This window comes from Lingula anatina, chromosome 5, assembly GCF_051362555.1.
Source record: "Lingula anatina isolate TDL-2025a chromosome 5, LinAna3.0, whole genome shotgun sequence".
NCBI lineage: Eukaryota > Metazoa > Brachiopoda > Lingulata > Lingulida > Lingulidae > Lingula > Lingula anatina.
In genome coordinates this window covers 5,848,187-5,867,849 of record NC_141771.1, presented here as the reverse complement: position 1 = coordinate 5,867,849, position 19,663 = coordinate 5,848,187, and the positions used below count along the sequence as shown (strand labels likewise).

General features: G+C 35.9%; 1 protein-coding gene across 2 annotated transcripts; it reads right to left on the bottom strand.

Annotated features, from left to right (window-relative positions):
* Window positions 1-29: 29 nt before the first annotated feature.
* On the bottom strand, window positions 30-17,671 carry LOC106163730 (uncharacterized). 2 transcript variants are annotated; one of them, XM_087012921.1, is made up of 4 exons: window positions 17,265-17,671; window positions 11,246-11,307; window positions 10,409-10,533; window positions 30-1,771 (listed from the first exon to the last, which is right to left on the bottom strand). In XM_087012921.1, exons 1-4 carry the CDS (start codon window positions 17,313-17,315, stop codon window positions 1,479-1,481), a joined length of 531 nt encoding a protein of 176 aa, XP_086869047.1. In that variant the 5' UTR covers window positions 17,316-17,671; the 3' UTR covers window positions 30-1,478. The 2 variants fall into 2 exon arrangements, with proteins under 2 accessions (XP_086869047.1, XP_086869048.1); XM_087012922.1 differs by lacking the exon at window positions 10,409-10,533 and adding an exon at window positions 9,171-9,268 and having other exon boundaries at window positions 17,265-17,664.
* Between the last annotated feature and the right edge of the window lie 1,992 nt (window positions 17,672-19,663).

The following is a 19,663-nucleotide window of genomic DNA, read 5'->3' as shown; positions in this document are numbered from 1 at the left end:
ATGTATATATTCTTGAAACCTATTCACTACTTCAATCAGTCTATTTTAATTTGTTTTAATTTGGTTTCTTTCTACATTCCTTCAAGAAAAAATAGCCGGTATTAGCTAGCTCTGGTGACTTGACTAAATCGATTTCAGACAGAAAGATTTTTTATGTCAGGTAAGCAATCGTTAATCTATTCCGTCCTGGGTTCTGGGAAAATGTGCTTTAAGCCACTCCAGGTAATAATATTATTCCTGGTATTGGAGTATTAACACAGCTATGAATACTAGGCATGTGTACTAGACTTCGATATTGTTTGCAGAAATGGCAAAAGTATTTTTATCTCAATCAAAAACCCATCTCAGATGTATTGTGGCGACTTCTGAAAAGTAAGAAGCAGTTTTCTTTTTTCTCTATAGAAATGAACGCGCCAGCTAAATCGCAGTAGTAATTCTGTTTGAGTAAGGTGAAAAGTCTTCCGTTGCTTTTTTGCTATTTTATATGTCACGCGAAGTTTTGTTTCGCAACGTATGTTATCGATTTTGAACACACAATACCTGCCAGACGCCGAATCAACCAAGAATAACGTTACTGAATAGAAAGCTACAGTCTGATAGCGTACTTGTTAAGTAAAATCTCATCCTTGACTTGTGCAATGCAGCAGCCGCTCAAGCTTTGTCTAGCATTTTCATTTTCCCCTTTTCTCCTTGCCAAATTGAAAAATAGGGATGTTTTTATAAGCTTATCGTAAACACATGACAATACACCCTACCTTTCTGTTTCTATGTTTTATATATCAAGCAAATAAGGCAATGCATTCTCCATTACCCCATGGTCTGTCGGACCATTAACCTATATCTAGAAATTTGATATGCTTTTCAGAAAATAAAATCAGTATACATATCCAGTTAAATCACGCCTCTATAACTTTCGATAAAATGTGATGAAAATTCTAATTGCATAGACCAACTGGATAATGTAAGAAAACGTTTTTACAAAACTTAAAACAATAACGACTCACATAAAGTTGAAACGACACTTTTTCAAAATTAACAGCTCAAACAATTCTCTTCCTCCAAATATTGTTCTGTGCTTTTACAAAATCTATCAACATTTTGTGTCAACTGTAAGTTACATGTGGGACATCGTGTTAAGTGCCGTACAATATTATCACAATAATATAATTAAATTCCCATAAAACAATGCGTTAATTCTTCATACGAAATTCCCTTTGTACCATAATAGACACTCCCCTCTCATAAATAACATATTGTTCTGGCGCCAAAATGATTCTTTTTGATTCAATGTATTTTTCACTCCACGTTATTAAAAAAAATAATTAAAAAAAACCTGAACTCTTGGGTCACAATACATAATATATACTTTCCACAATAATAATCTCTTTCGTGTCCGCATTTCCCTTGGTCAACAAACAAAATAAGGGAAACGTCAACAACAGTCACCAAACGACTTCGACTACCTTCATATGCCCTTATTACTGAGGACTCGAAGTTGGTGGCACGTAGGCGTTCTGATTCTGGGGTGCTACCCCTGGTGCTACCCCTGGGTACGGGGGCGGGGCGTACGGGGGAGGCACATCGCCCTCCTTGCTAGGGTTGTAGGGGGGCGGCTGCGGAAAAGCTCCTCCTGGAGAGGCCGTGCTGCCATCTAGCGGCATCATGTTCCAGTTGGGTTGGGCCCATGCCTGCGGTTGTTGCGGGTAGGTGCCGTTAGGGGGCATGTAATAGCCGGCAGAGTACTGGTTTGTTTGGAGGGCACCCGCTGGGGCTGAAGTGAAAATATATATGGCAATAAGCACTAGCTATAATTATTCTATAACTTTTATATACTATGTTGTTTTATTAAACTATTTATGACAATTGCAATGAGAACTTTTTATGATGATAATAAAATAATCATTAAATGTTTAAATGTTTTAAACTAATCATACCTTATATTGACTAAACATTTATGACATTAGTAGGAGTAATATGATGGATATGTGTGTGCATGGCTTCTCAAAATATGAGTTGAAATCCCCAGCCACTTAATCAGGCGGTAAATTACATATATGTGTCATTCCACAATAGATTGAACAGTTTGATCACGTCAGTCACGCACGCATTTCCCACAATATTTTCATAATTGTTCAGTATCCCTTTTATGTGCTGTTGATTTCTTTCCAGATATGAGGATACTACAGAACAGAATGAAGAACGAAAAACAAGGCAGCAAAGCTGTCAAATGTACAGACAAAAAACAGGAAATAACTATGCACAAAATAGGCTACTGTCAATTCTGATGCAAAAGTACATTATGTTGAACTGCAAATTCAACATTAAATTTTAATTATGCTCAACAGGTAATACCAATGTAAGTAAAATGTGTAACAAGCATAAGGCTTCAGGCCCATGGGAGTTCAAGTTCACACTTTGAAAATGTATAACTTCCAGAAAAAGAAGCCAATTAGACTACTTTTCCAACTCAGGCTGCATTTTAGCCCTGTATTTCTTTTTTGAAAGTTTGGCAATCATAAATAACATGGTTTTCCCATAATGGTCATCATGGCAGCAGCACCCAAAATTGTGTTTTCTTCTATTCTGATGCAATATTACATAATGGTTAACAGCATAAAGACCGTCAACTTTTGAAAATTAAATAAACGTATCATGGATTTTCAGAAAATGTGACTAGCACAGGTCTTCAAGCATTTCTTGTGAAAAATTAAATTTTCACAAAAAAAAACTGTTTAACTGGCAGTAAGAATTACCAAACAGACTGCATTGCCTACTGAAGCTGTATTTTAGTCGCATGTTTCTTTCCTGCAAGTTTGAGAACAGTAAGTGACCTGGTTTTTCTTAAATAGTCATCATGGGAGCAGTGCCCAAAATAGTATTTTTGATGCAATATTACATAACGTTTAACAGCATAATGACCATCAATTTTTAATAATAAAATATTAGTATCATGGATATTCAGAAAATGTGATATGGGGAGGTCTTCAGGCCCATGGAACTTCAAAGTCACAACTTGAAAATGCCAAAATGTAAACAAGACAGCACTGTTCTGAAATGTTTTTTTTTTAAAACAAAATTAACAGTTTACTGCCATTTTCATATGATCAACTAAGAAAAATATCAATAGAGCAGTGTTAAATAGCCAATTTCTTCCATTCTGAGATTCTGAACATAGTGAATGATTGAATCTGACAAACTGCTATGACATGAGTTTATTTCCACTTTTGAAACTTTATTACACAATACACGATAATAAGTTTACCATTATTTTTACAAAATCAACTAACAATGTTGTAAAGATGCAGGAAATGTCAAACAAACACTTTTACGTATCTTATAAGTTAACTAATGAGACTGTTAACATGCCTAAGAATTGAATGTGAGGAAATGTGAAAAAAGCAGCATAACTTCTAAAATAATGGCCCGATTATGCTGATTTTCCAACTCAACCTGTGTTTTAGCAGCATTGACCACTCCTGTGAGTTTAATGACAATTGGCCTATCTGTTTTCCTTATATTGTTTATAGTGTTGCATATATGCTGAAAAGTGGGGAAAAAAGCATAACTACTAAAATAGTGGCCCGATCATGCCGCTTTTCAAACTTGACCTCAATTTAGTGAGATCCATTACCCCAGCGAGTTTCATGACAACAGGCCTATCGTTTTTTTCTTGAAATGTGTTTACAGTGTTGCATATATGCTGAAAAGTGAAAACATCTTAAAAATGCCAGTTTGAAAAATTAAAAATTAAAGAAAAAATTAAAAAAATATTCCACTAAAGCTGCCATTCAGTCTAGGTGCATAACCATGATATGAATCATCCAACTTGAGTTTAAACAGTGTAAACAACTCGCAGAAATATAATATATTTTGTTTTACTACAAAAAGGGCAGTCATAGCTATTATTCTGATATCTGAACTTTTCATCAGACCATGTGACATCCATAGATGGCTATACTTTATAATAATATCTTAAGAGATTATAACAAAAAAAAAAAAAAATCTTTTTAGAAAGAAAATTAATTATTTGCCAAAAAGAACAGTCAAGTTGCAAATATTGCACAACAGGTAGTATCAATAAAAGTTAAATGTTACATGTCCTTGGGAGTTATAAGTCCCACAATGAAAATTCCAGTATGTGAAAGATAAAATTTCACAAAATGTACAACAGAATAACATGGTCAATAAGATTACAGTTTCAGGACCATATGTGAGAGTTCAAATTCACATAATGAAAATCCCAATATGTGAAAAAAGATGACAGTGCATAAAATAATATAATTACACAATGTTTAAAGACATAAAAACCAACACAACTCCTTATGTGGTAAAAAAGAAAATGCACAGTGCTTCTGGTGGCTGGGAGTTGAAAGTGATATCTTGAAGATGCTAGTGTTTGAAAAATAATTAAAAGAAAATGTAAAAAAAACAAAACAAAAAATTCCAATAAAGCTGCTATTCAAACTTTAAATCTGGCTGTCTAATTACTAACATGACTAACATTTACCTGCACAATAATCATTGATTTCTAATTATGTGACACAGTTAAGAGAGATATACCCAGGGGACTTTACAATGAAATCTCATTGTGTGTTTTATGTAATCTCATTTAATGGCCACTTGAAAAATTATTAAGCAAATTACTTTATGAACGTGTGTTTTATGTAATCTCCTTTAATGGCCACTTGAAAATTAATTAAGCAAATTAGTTTGTGACCCTGAATTAATATACTGCCATATACATTTATTGCACTATAGTTCACTCTATAGAACTGCATTGCTTCCAAAACAGAAAACAATCACACTGATTTTCCAACACAAGCTGCACTTCAGTCTTATGAAACTTTTCAGTAAATTTGAGTATCATAAGTAACATGGTTTTCCCTTAATCGCTATCCTGGCAGCAGTGTCCAAAATACAGGTTTCTTCAACTTTCATGCAATATAACACAATACTTAACAGCACAATGACCATCAATTTTTTATAAAAAAAATAAAAGTATCATGGATATTCAGAAAATGTGATATGGGAAGGTCTTCAAGACCATGGAAGTTCAAAGTTCAAAATGCCAAAATGTAAACAAAAGATAACTGTACTGAAATGATTTTCTTTCCATTTTCAACACCTTTTTACATAAAACAAAATAATCAATTTACTGTCATTTTTAAATGATCATCTAGGAAAATTGTCGACATAGGAAAAATATCAATAGAACAATTTTAAATGTCCAATTTGCTCCATTTGCAGATTCTGAACATAGTGAATGATTGGATCTGACAAACTGCAATGATGAGTTCCTTTCCATTTTTGATACTTTATTACACAATGCATGATAACAGGTTTACCATCATTTTTATATTTTCAACTAACAATATTGTTAAGAAGCAGAAAATGTCAAAACAACACTTTTACATATCTAATTAGTTCCATATTGAGACTGTTAACATGCCTAAGAATTAAATCTGAAGAAAAAAAAAACACTTATATACAAAAAGGCTAATAACTTCATCAAAACTTAACTGATCAAGCTTATTTTCAAACTTGATCTGTATACTAGTCAGACTAATCACTGCTGTAAGTTGCAAGACAAAAGGCTGATTCGTTTTCCTTAAAATGTGTTATCAGTGTTGCATATATGCTGAATAAGGAAAAAAAACAGCATAACAGTTGTAAATATAGTCCAATCAAGCCAATTTTCAAACTTGAAATGCGTATTATGAATATTCATCAGTTTCAATCCAAAAAGAAAAACATTTTTACACTGATCCCGTTTTCCGTGTTACAAAAATGCTGAAAATTTTGAAAAAAAAAAAAAACCATCATAACTTCCCTAAAATTGGCCGGATCATGCTGAATATCAAACTTGACCTGCGTATTATAAATATTAATCAGTACTGTAAGTTTCAAGCCAAAAAGTAAAACGGTATTTTACTTATCGTGTTATCGGTGCTACATAGATGCTGAAAAAAGTGAAACAAGACAGCACTGTTCTGAAATGGGTTTATTACCATTTTTAAGACTTTTTAGAAATAAAACAAAATAAACAGTTTACTGCCATTTTTATATGACCAACTAAGAAAATTGATGAGATGGGAAAATATCAATAAGACAGTGTTATATGTCCAATTTCCTCCATTATGAGATTCTGAACATAGTGGATGATTGAATCTGACAAACTGCAATGATATGTGTTTATTTCCATTTTTGACAGTTTATTACACAATACACGATAACAGGTTTACTATCATTTTTACAAAATCAACTAACAATGTTGTAAAGATGCAGGAAATGCCAAACAAACACTTTTACGTATCTTATTAGTTAAATAATGAGACTGTTAACATGCCTAAGAATTGAATGTGAGGAAATGTGAAAAAACAGCATAACTTCTAAAATAATGGACCGGTTATGCTGATTTTCCAACTCAACCTTCGTTTTAGTAAGATTGGCCACTCCTATGAGTATTATGACAATTGGCCTATCTGTTTTTCACTTATCGTGTTATCAGTGATGCATATATGCTGAAAAAAGTGAAAAAAATAGCCTAAATTCAGTAAAAATGACCCAATCATGCTGATTTTCAAACTTGACCTGCGTATTATGAATATTCATCAGTTCGGTAAGTTTCAAGCCAAAAGGTAAAATGGTTTTCCATTTATGGTGTTATCGGTGCTGTATATATATGCTGAAAAAAGAGAAAAAATAGCCTAAATTTACTAAAAATGACCCAATCACACTGATTTTCGAACTTGACCTGCGTATTATGAATATTCATCAGTTCTGTAAGTTTCAAGCCAAAAGGTAAAATGGTTTTCCACTTATCGCGTTATCGGTGCTGCATATATGCTGAAAAAAGTGAAAAAACAGCATAAATTCCCTATAAGTGACCCGATCATGCTGATTTTCGAACTTGACCTGCGTATTATAAATATTCATCAGTTCTGTAAGTTTCAAGCCAAAAGGTAAAACGGTTTTCCACTTATCGTGTTATCGGTGCTGCATATATGCTGAAAAAAGTGAAAAAACAGCATAAATTCCCTATAAGTGACCCGATCATGCTGATTTTCGAACTTGACCTGCATATTATGAATATTCATCAGTTCTGTAAGTTTCAAGCCAAAAGAAAAAACAGTTTTCCACTTATCGTGTTATCGGTAAAAGTGCACGGCGACGACGGCAACGACGGCGACGGCGACGACAGACGCAGATGACGGCTATATGTACAGACACATCTGTGTCTGTACATAAAAATGGGACAAGTCAAAATTATCCAAATATTATATAAAATGCGTCCCTCACCGACTTAACTCAATGTTCACTTTTGTGTGGAAAGACCCATGTAAACAAGGGAATTAGTCTGATGTAAATGTTTATATTTGCCAGAACGACTCATTAATATAAGTCATGCGAAGATGTGATTTAGGGTGTTAACAATTGAAAAACCTGTACCTGTAGACCATTGAATATCTTACTGCATATAGGCTTATAGCATTAAAGGAAATGCTAAATTGATTGGCAAGCGCATTAAATGAACTACTTTTGAAAGATATCTACAGTTACGTACAAAACTATCTAGGCGTAATTCCTATTTAATTGCTGTGGAGCGGTCTGATGGTCCCAAATGCCGATAAATTATTACCTCATGTGCGTGCGTGCGTGCGTGCGTGCGTGCGTGCTCCTTTAGGGTTGCGAATGTTTCCTAGTACAAGTTACTGTACAATATGAGTGTATATCAATCTTTCAGTTGACAGAATATTGAAGCTTTGGACTGGTTGTGTTGATGATGACACGTAGCCCCAACCATGAGCACATTAAAATTAATCGAATAATAACGTGCGTAGGTCTTTGCATGTATACGTGCCTGTTGTCTGAACAGTTTTTTTTTTTTTTTTTTTTTTTTTTTTTTTTTACGGCAATTTCCAATAGTTCATCATCGTAGTTTTTTTATTGGTCAATATTTAACGGAGCGTGCGTGTTGAAAACTCTAAATGCATGTTAGACCTTTATGCAGAAAACAGTCATGATAATAATACTTTTTTCCTGGAAATGCCAGCACCTTTGTCTTAATTACCAAGGTAAAAATCTATATATAATCCACATTTCCGTTTTTTAACCGTTGCAAGTTGAATTCACTAGTTGATCTTCATGACGAGAGAATGACTGGGAAGTCTATACACATACTTAAAATATTTGCTTTGTAAAGAAGCAGAATTTGTTATTTACAAGGCATCCGTGTAGGAGATTTTTGAATATAGTATCTTTAAAAATCTTTTATGGATGGATTCATTTTTTTTTTCGGCTTGGCACCTGGCAAGTCAATGATGCAACACATGCACAGCATATTCTAGGGTAGGTCTTACATCAGAGATGTATATTTTCAGTATCTCATGAGGCGAGAACCGCACTCTCTTTAAAATTCTTGTTAGCTTTTGTGTAAATGTTATTGACAAGGGCTTTTCAATTCAAATCCTGGCTTATAATAACAAGAACACGACAGAATCTATTTTGTCTATCTTACGGTCAACGCTGTCTTGTTAAACGTGAAGTCAGAGAGGCTTGTAGTGGTTTGTGTACGAGTTGTCGTTTCACAAGGAACCCAAAACTGGTTTTATTTTAAGCAGAGTGTATCAAGAATCGCGTCCGTTTAAGCTTCGTTCGAACGCCATTACGACACGCCCTTAGATACATTGCATAAAGCCGATTTTGCGCAGTTGACTATTCCAGTCTAGCAAACTTACGTTTACTACTTCCCCTTTACCCTAAAGGAGAGATTTATGTAAGTAAATAAATAAATGTTTCAACTAAGTAATAAAAATCTCAAATCCTCTTGTAAAACAACCCCGTGGTTATTTGACCGTAAATCTAAGAAGCGTTCACTTAGTTTTGTGTATAAGGGCTCTCTCACACCTAGCGTATAGAAGTTCGTATGAATGTCCCATGTGAAACCTACTGTTCGCACAATTTTTTTCAGCTGATGTAATTGCTTTGAACATGCTCAAAACGTTTATCTCCCTCAGCGAACACAAACGTACACAGACGTTTGCCTGCGTACAGAAGACGTATACGACCTAGGTCTAACGGCCCCCTTGCATTTGTCTGGGTATGGGGAATTTTTCTCATACGCTAGTGCTATACGCTAAGTGTGACATTACCTTAAGCAGTGTACTTACGGGTCACAACTGTGGCTTGTAGTTGTCGTTGTCTGTTTTGTCGACAGCAAGCTGCAGTGCACACAGAGATGCAGGAGATGAGGATAAAGACGCCAAACCTACAGAGAGAGAGAGAAAAGGAAAGATACAGACCTTTAGTAAGATGCGTTAAAGTATTATTAACTTCGATAGACTTAGGCAAGTTGATCTATTAAGGTGACGTAGCCAATGTGTTAAATTATTTTATCTAATTTCCTTATTTTCTTAAAAAGCTTGAGGTAAATCTTAAAGGGAAAATTATATGAAACCGATCAGCAGATGACTATCACTGCACGTTTCTTTCAAATGAACATATTCATGGAAATTAAACATAAAAATTAACACATTGTATATCCACCTCGATGCCAGTACCATTCAGAATCCCACGTATATATAGTGTCCTCCACGCGGGTTAGATAATGAACAATACCAGCAAAAAAGGCACATTCAAAACTGGTCGAAACAGTCTAAGTGACGTCATCGCTCATTGGCTTAGTAACCATGACGTCATTGAGACTTTTTCCACCTTGGCTTAGATCAGCCTCACTGAGTTTTTGAGCCATGGCACAGCATTTTTCAATTTTTCTTCTTTTGTCTTCAACCCACGTGTGTTTTCATAGAACGTGGTAATTTTGCTTCATGTGAAGCACCGTGACGGATTGAATGCACGATTTTCTGAAGATATTCTGAGAAATGTCAAACGGTATCCTCATTAACAGATAGGCTACTTGCGAAATACTGTGAAGTGGCTCTTCCTCAGTCGTTATATATGTGCGTGTGTGTTTTACGTGCAGCACGCTATTTTCTATGCTGTTGATGGCGACATCCAAGTAAAATATGAACGCCTCATTTCATCCAAACAAAGCGGACAGCACAACATTTGGACGCCAAGGCAATCTCACCTTTGAAAGCCATCTCGTCAAAATATTATTCACAAAAAAAAAAAAAAAAAAAAAAAAAAAAACGTTTACAGCATTGTGTTAAAATCGTTTGATGTGTCAGTTTTTGAAATATATGTTAAAATGCACATCGTAATGTTTATAAATACGATTTATTAATAATTGATTTCTCTCAAAAAAAATTTTGATCTAAAATTTGCATTTAAATACGGTTATTTAACATTCGGGAATATCAAGAAAAAATACTTAGAAAATAGTATGCTGCATTAAAGACACACGCGCATATATTGCCCCTTTCACACCTCCCAGTAGTAAACTCACAGGACATGTAACACATATTTATCGTATCTCTGTTGGTGCCTCCGTGATCCCTTCGTTCCTGTCGACACCTTCGACCGCATATTGCAGTCAGTGTCAAACATATACATATAGAGAACAGGGCAAGCCTGAAACGGAACGGTATTAGGGGGACTAATCATGTATGAGTTCACATGTATTACCTGAAATGTAAAACCACGTATTACCAATGCACTTGACGTAACTGTTGTCTTTTAATTATTGTTCATAGTATTTGTGTTATTATCATATGAATATATATATTATGCATATCATTTGTAATATATTACGCATTGTGTTATGTAAAGTGCTTTCAGCTGGTCCATTTAACACTTTTAAGAGGTGTTTATTACTCATATTACATAGTAATGCATGGGGCACTTGTTCAGGCTTCAGGTTTTCTGCTTTCAACAATCAGATAGTTGGACTTGTATTTCACTCGCAGAAGGATGAAGACGAACGTAGAACGCACTGACGTTTATCAAATATTCATTGACCCAAATTGAGAAAAAAAATTGTATATCAAAATCTGATGCAGAGTGAACCTTTTTTGGTCATAATGTCGGTTCTTTCGATTCTTATGGCCTTCTTGACCTATAGTAATCCACATTTAAATAAAGTAAGAATAGGACATGAGGTATTAGTTAAAGTAGCCTAAATATGTCATTATATTGGGCCACTGCCGATTTATCCTAACAAATAAGACTAAGTATTTGGTCAAAAAGATTTGACTAATTTTCCGGCTAAAATCATTTAGTGAGGCAGGCCCCTTTAATTTTTTTCCAATGAAATGTAAACATTAATATCTGGTTGTCAACTCACCAAAGGTACCACCATGTATACCAGCAACCGCCATAATAATAACAACTGTAGGCTTCACACACCTGGAAATAAATACAGAAACACATCAAGAAACAGATAGATGGATAGAATTAATAAATAAATGAATAAAAAAGAAGCAATCACTCAAATAAATAACACAATATATAAATTAATTAATTAATTAATTAATTAATTAATTAATTAATTAATTAATTAATTAATTAATTAACGAAAAAAACATAAAACAAATATTGGATGAATAAATGAATAAATCAATGGTTACAAAAATAAATAAATAAATAAATATAAAAAAAACAGTTTAATAACATCCAGTGCATATGACAAATAAACATTCCTGGGCACATTCAAAACATTAAAGTAGGCCTCCTTTAACGTACTTAATGTTTATCTCCACTAACCAGTCATTGGCGTGATATGCTTGTATTCTGTTTGGAGATTTGAAAGATTAGAAAACTTTTAGATTCTCCCGTTCTCAATATTGAGAATACTTAATAAGTGGTGTCATTGTGAAGAGATAGTATGTCTTTTAGACAGTAGTCCAACTTTCACACACACACACGCACGCACGCAAACACGTGCCCACACACATCTGCCACAATTATTCATTGTAAAACTCTCCGACGTACTGCATTTCTGAAGACGAAAACATGCGTTTTTCTGTACATAACCACCTGCGTCCATCTGACCTACTGTAGCTCTCCATTACCGTCATCCAAACAAGTATCAATGTGAAGAGAAGGGTGTAAAATGAAACGACTATTGCATGGTAAAACGACACTTTCAAGACTTCACTGGTGCTGTGGAGACGCCATCTTCATCACGGTATAAATTTGATGACATTTTTCCTGGGTTACATTCTCTCTATTTTAATTGCGTTTTGTCGGGATTGGTCCATGATTATGTTTTTATCCGGCTCAAGATTGACGCTAATAGTTTCTCGAAGCAGGCTTCAGTAGCGTCAAATTTTACTGTGGCGTCACGCCATTATTAGTTTCACAATGAGAAACGCAGAAAATTTCTTATATAATGTGTCTGGGGAAGACATTTAGCAAGTCATCATTGCTGAGATTTTTTCATCGCCGTCTTATCAGTACAGTAAAAACTGTTGAAGCCTAGAGGAGCTCGTGTGTCTTATTTCTTGGACAGTTCCATAATCTGATGGGCAATAGCTCAGCATATATGTACGTGTGACACACACACCTATACACGCACACAATCATACACGCGCACACATACACACACATACATGCGTGCGCACACATATATACTCACGCAGTAAATTTCTATTCACTTTAACAGATTTCACCAACATTTATGTCCAAAATAATTATCCGTTTATCACCCTCAGATTCACGTTCTCGGTGGCTGTTTAATTTGAATTTGCGCAGAGCGCTACCACATTATTTCCGACTTTTCACATATTTTTTTATGGATGGTGATATTTTGATTACGCTTTTTATGCATTCACTTATCTGCACATTTGTCTGTCTGTCTGTCTGTCTGTTTGTTCATTTAGCTGTCCGAATAACCATTCCATGACATAAGCTATAATGTATTTACCTACATTACTTACCCGTGTTCCTAATCATTCGTCTATCCTTCCTTCCATCCATCCATGTATACACGCGCAAACACACACACACACACACACACACACACACACACACACACACAGCATGAGACAAATTTATCATTCATTCCATAATTATTCTACCCATGTATCTTCAATCAAAGGGATATGGCTACAAAAACTGTATAAAGCTTAAACAAAGTAAGGTTGGTAATAACCTCCCCACCCCTCCGCCCCTAAGTTACAAACTAGAAAGGACAAGGTCTGTTTTACGTGAACTATGGCCCGCAAGTCGGTTTAACCTTATACACCAAAACTTTTAGTCTACTAAGTCGCGACATGAAATAGCAGCTATCTTTTCAAATGAATTACAACTCCTGTTCGATACCAAGAATAATAAGTATAATATTAGATCTATAATAACTCCATTCTATTCGTCACCTATTTAGTATACCAACTATTGGTTTAAAAAGCGACATTTAATTGAGTACGTGTGCACCAGGATCGACCAAGTGCTTTAAAGCAGTCCGAGTAAACCTGACTGCAACTGAATGTAAATATCAGTCTATAAACTGGTCTGTTTTAGGGCACACATGACGGTTGGGTAATTTATTGCGTGGCATTGCTAGATATGACTGTTTAAACAATGAAGAGACTATATATATATAAAGTACCTACTGGTCCATACACGGTGACTACTTCATTAGTTTGTGAACTTCCGCTGATAACGACTTAAATTCTTTTTACTTATTCTACGTGTGTGAATAAAGACATGCGCCGCTATTAGAGAACCGGTTTTGGGTGTTTATCTCGCGATAACTCGCTGATGAAATGAAGTCGTGCAGATAACTGCCAATGCATCGGTAATGTGGTGAGCTCAAATAAATGCTACGTCTTTATTATGCATACACGGGAAAACCTTATATATAAATCTGCATTGAAATATGGCAGAACTGTCTGCTTCTTCTTTTTTTTTTTTTTCGAGAAAATGTTTTAAATAATGCAGTCACACATCCAATGCCTCCCTCCACATTGGCTATGTAAGGTATCAGTGTGGCTGGATAAAATACTTTATTTTTTATCATCACAGTTCAAATGAGAGCTCATGTGACATTAAAGACCGTCAAATTTTGGAAGAAAACATCTCTGTTGATGCATCCCTCACATTGCTCGGTGAATATGCTTTGTATAGCGAATCCCGGCCATTCAAGGGTCGCCGATGGGTTTATAGCCTGCGACCTGCAATTAACGGTGCCCCTCCCCCACCATCCTTTAAAACAAACACACACACACACACACACACACACACACACACACACACACGTGAGACATACAAGGGGAGAAACTAGTCAATTCCGACCAATAACCTGTATGTAGGTCATTGAACACACGAATTCAGGTGTTTTATAATATCGTGGCTTGACACGTGAATAAAAATTGCTGCATCATCCCAATTCCCTTCAAAACCATAAGGCATCTGCACTCCGTTTGTATACTATTTACCCAAACGGCTGTACACACAGGAGACCGCAAACCAATGTAAGGATTCAAAATTCAGAAAATGAAATCTGAAAACTTTCATGGCGCCCTTAACAATGTCAGTGTGCGCAAACAAACACTGCCAAGTTTCAAGGACGTTTTGGAACCACATTTATCACTCGCTTAGGTCGACTAAAATGGCACGTGTCTTACTTGCACGTTCTCTTTATATTTATTGACTGAAAGTCATGTTCTATTATTTCAAGGTTTTCTTTACGGGGATTTCGCACCAAACATACTTTTTCTTGAGGAAAAAAGCCGTTTTCCCTGCTCACGAATCATTGTTCGAGCCATTCCTGCACTTGGCTTTGTTGTTCTAACCACATATTTCAGTTGTTCATCGATTTATTTGGACCGCATATGTCTTCTTGACATTTCAGAAGGAATTGTCCACATTTCCATTTTTCGCCCAGCTACACGATCCCTTAATTCTCTCTACACGAAACCAGCTGCGTGGTGACGTCACTGACGTGCAAAATCCTTACTAATACAGAAAAGTGCGCAGAATTAGCAAGGTATCCAGTGACAATTAATCTGAGGCCTTGATAAAGGATTCACACCTCTGGTAGAGAAGAGTCTTCCGTGCCCCATGACCACACCCCGGGGCAGGCACCGACTTTCCTTGTGCACTAGTTCCTCAACAACTGCCTTGTAACGTTAGTAATTGACAGCCATGAGTTAATAAGGAGCGGGGAGAGTTTTGTAGAAGAACTGAGTTAAATTGCCATGCTCTTCTGATACTTATACAACAATAATGTAATCTAGAGAGAAGGCCGATAGAGATTGAATGAAGAAGAGATAGAAATGGGAAGAAGGCGGAGCGGGAAGCAACTGGAAAGTAGTTAATAAATAACTTGAAAAAATATAAAAGAGTTGTATTTACTAACTCGCGTAACAGCAAAAGATAAAGAACAATACAACTTCGTCACAGACTCAACGGACCTGAACAATCGTGACGTGGGACTGTTATAAATAGCAAATTGTCATAAATACTATCCAGGAAGTAACAAATTAAATCACGTTGTTCATATTATTTTCAATGACTCTGAAAATATACAGACATAGATTGGTAAACTGGTATTTATTAAATGTCACGGGTGAAGTCAACGCGGTTTTGCAACGCTCCTCATACATATCATTGATAAATGACGGGCCCGAGACGGAGGGGCGGGGGCGGGGGGGGGGGGGGCTAACCCCTTAAGCTAACGACCAACACTGTTTTTACACGGAAGTAGGAAAAGGCAATGGGTAAAATATCGCACCCTGCGTAGTAAACTTTTTTTGACTGCGATATATAAAAGCTGACAGTGATATCAAATATCCAGGCAGTGTTATTTAGATGACTGCAGATTCTTCACATACCGCGCTATGGTAGCCATTGTTGTCACTGGTACTACAGTGTATCTCTAAGGAAAGAGTGTTTTTTTTTTTTTTTTTTTTTTTTGCGTATACAATTTGGAGACATGCACCCATAACACTGGCGGGTCTAAGATACAGAGAATGGTCTGTGTGTGGGAGAATCCCAACCCTACCCAAAAAGCCCACTAAGTATGGGAATTTTGGTGGGTTCGAGCGTTTTTCAGCACTTCCGTGAACAGTGGGTCAGTCGTTTAACATCTTCAAACTCTGTTGGTAGAGAAGGGATTCAAACTAACGCTTTTTTTCTTAGAAAATACAGGTGTTGGGGTGGGGATGGAGGGGGGGGGGGGGCACGTACCTGAGCCATGCCTATTGTTCTGATACCGTCATTTCTTTCATTTGTCATCACTCGTTTATTCGAAGCTGTTACTAATAAAGTCACTTAAAAAAGAGATACCAAATTTTTAAAAATCTTAAGTGTTTCACGAAGAAATATGGACTCAGAAGCAAGTCTCGCCTGCTTTCTGTTTTAGCAGATCGTGAGCCAAGTCAATATAAAACCTTTACCACTCTCGCGTTTCAATAACTAACATTTACAACGATCGATAAATCAGTTCAGGTGTTTATTAGACGCTACTTGTTAAATTAGCAGATTGTGTAACCGCTATTTTTCAGAAATATGGCTGTATTGTGTTGAATACGCGTCTTTGCTTTTAGAATTAAATTTTATGTACGAATATCGGTTCAACGTGTTAGATTTAATTAACATATTAATTCCAATCCACTTTCAAGGTTTTAGAACCATCTAAAATCTACCATTTTATATGTACGGTAATTATATTACTATGCTGAAAAGTCCGCTGATCATCTCATAGGTTGTACTCTATTTAAACGTTTATATTGTATTTCAAACATAAGTATTGACTATTTCAGTAATCTTTTTTATTCGTCTGTGATCATGGGTTCAATATTACTATTTTAGTCACTGTCACAACTCAACACTAAATAGAGCCAATACACCCATAGACGTATCAGGTTAAGAAAAAATAGACTAGAATAACACAATATAGTTATCATAATAATAATTTTAAAAAACGTAACAAGAGCCCCATTAACTGGGCGTGCGTAAAAAAAGAAAACTTCGCATATCTAAGAATTCTTCTAGCTCAGTACATCTTAAAACGGCAAATTATTACAGGCCTTTGTCGACGGCTTCACTTTCTCGTGTACATATTACGTGGTTAGGGGTGCGTATATCTGCCGAGAGGATGTTAAACTATGTACACAACACACTGCAAATATACATAACTGAGAATGTGGTTGTACAGTATATCAGCAGTCATACATCGTAGGCCTACATATTTCTCATCGGCCATGTTCGAAGTTTGTACAGTATAGTTCGCTTTGCTATAGTCTGTGACGTTGGGTGAAAATGCTCGTACTACCATACAAAAAGGCGGTGAAAAGGGGGGTAGTTACAACTACTGAATACATTTCAGCTATCAGACGCACCGAATAAGGCATACGTACCTGTAATAATGTCGCTAAAAGTATCACAGTTAGACTTCCCTTGTCTGCCATTTTGTCGTGTGTTGTGGTATGTGAGGTGACGAACAGAACGTCAGTTTTGTAATCTACCTGGCGTGTGACCCGTGACGTTGGTAGCTAATCTGATGCCGAGCACACTGGGATAATATCCTGTATTGTGACTGTTGACAGAGAGAGCGCTTAGAAAGTTCGTGACTTGTTAGATTAAGCCGACGTCGAAGTGCTCTTGAGAGAAGTCAACTCGATTCTCCGCAGTCTGAGATTTTAGCGCTTACTCCTATTTATAGAAGCGTTTCATATAAAACGCTGTTTCGCCTACTGTGAAAATGTCTTCAGCTAAAGATGTGCATTATGAAAGAATGCGGTGACCCGGTGTCACGTGAAGAAACCGTCGTCGTGAATAAACCGTTCTGACGGATTATTCACGCGGGGGTAGCAGTCCGTGAATAAACCGTCGCCGTGAATAAACCGTCGTGCCGTGCTGGTCATGCTGCTTACCTGGCCATTGTTCTCCGGTTTTATTACGCAATTTGGAGGCACTGTACAGTACCGATCCCTACATAAATATATCACACCTTACCTGGTTATTGTTCTCAAGATACACCAATTAGGCCCTACTACAGCTGTTGTAAGAACCTAGAGGAGATCGTTCAAATTTTGTCCTTTGTATTGTGGGTCAAGTTTATCTGTTAGTGTTAGGTATAATTTTGTTTAGCTACTATTTATGCATTTTTTTTTTTTTTTTACTTTATGTTAATAATATTTTGGTCTGTCTTGCCGAAGTAGTTTATTGCGGTAACCGTAGACAGCAACCAGATCCTAAAACAATTAAGACGAGAGAACTTTTAACCAACATACCTGGGTAGCCTTGTGAGTACACAGATTGTTGATATTTAAGAAATCCCTTAAAGAATTTTCAGTTGACTTCCATGCCAACTTCAGGAATATATTTGAAAAATAGAGATTTAAAGTTAAGAAGTAGGCCCTATTTATTGATACAAACAAAAATCGCAATTAAATGTAATTTAATGTTTTTTCCATTCAATTCTAGTGCCAAATTGAGACTTGGATGAATTTTTGAGATCATGTATGGTATATGTCCACCAATATAAAACTAGTCATTTCGTGTTACTGGTCATGTGTTTTGTAATCATTGCAATATTAAATGAACTTCGTTGTCTTCATATTTTACATATAAAGAACCAGTATTATCCTCAGCAAAAAAAAATGTATAAAAATCAAACTCAATTTATTGTTATATTTCTCATTGCTTTATCACAACACGAATGATAAATGTTCACATATTTTCAAAAAAAAAAAAATAATAATAATAATAATTACTTCTAAACAGATATCAAAGCAAGGGCAAAGGTCAAACCAAAGATAGACCAAACATCTTTTTGACACATATTACAACATGACAAAATGTGGCCAAAATCCGCAAAAACAAAAATTCTTTTCAGCTATCATTCAAATGTTTTCATAATTTTCTTAATTTTGCGCACAATTTTGTACAGTTTTCAACCTTTTTGAAAGGATAAATTTACATTTCAGAAAATGTTTTAGACTTTTGTTCCCAGCAGACGTTGATAAAACATCCTTCAATGTAATTGTAATATTTCTTATTTTTTCAAGTTTTTGATGGCACTATTTCCATGTCAGGGCCGTAGCCTCCGGGGGGGCAGGGGGGGCAGCTGCCCCCCCTGGGATTTAGAAGTTTCCACACTGGTAGGGGGACACCCCCTCCCCCCTCGGGGGCTTCGCCCCCTCGTGTCCGCTTACTGCCCCCCCTGGCATTTTGCTCAGGCTACGGCCCTGCATGTACCCTAGGTTCTAGATTTAGGTTTTGCCAAATCGATCTTGATTTCATATATAGCACACATCAGCGATACACCGTAAAGCTAACACATGAAAAGGTTTAGTAAAAAAAGCTAGCTTTATAGTGTCCTAAGGGCATTCCTATGTGGTTTTCTAGAAATTTTAAAATGTGCTAATGTTTAAGATTAGCAAAATTAAAAAAGAACACAGTATATGATACAAAATACAAAATGTTTATTTGGTGATGTGAAAATATAGAACAAATACAACAAGTAATCATCATAATACACACAAACACACACTATAATTTTAAGCTATTTTCTTCTGCCAATCAATCTGAACAATGAAATAAAATAAATGTGTTAAAGCTTTATGATATAAAAAAACTGACTTGAAGGTGGACTGTTGGGAATGCATCGACCATCTCACTTTGGACATGTAACACACCTGTGAACATATCTAACATTATATAATGAGCATTCATACGAGTCTTACGACGACTTTATGCAAACGCAGTCACATTCACGACACTGACAAAGTTGACTTACAGCACGTACAGTAGC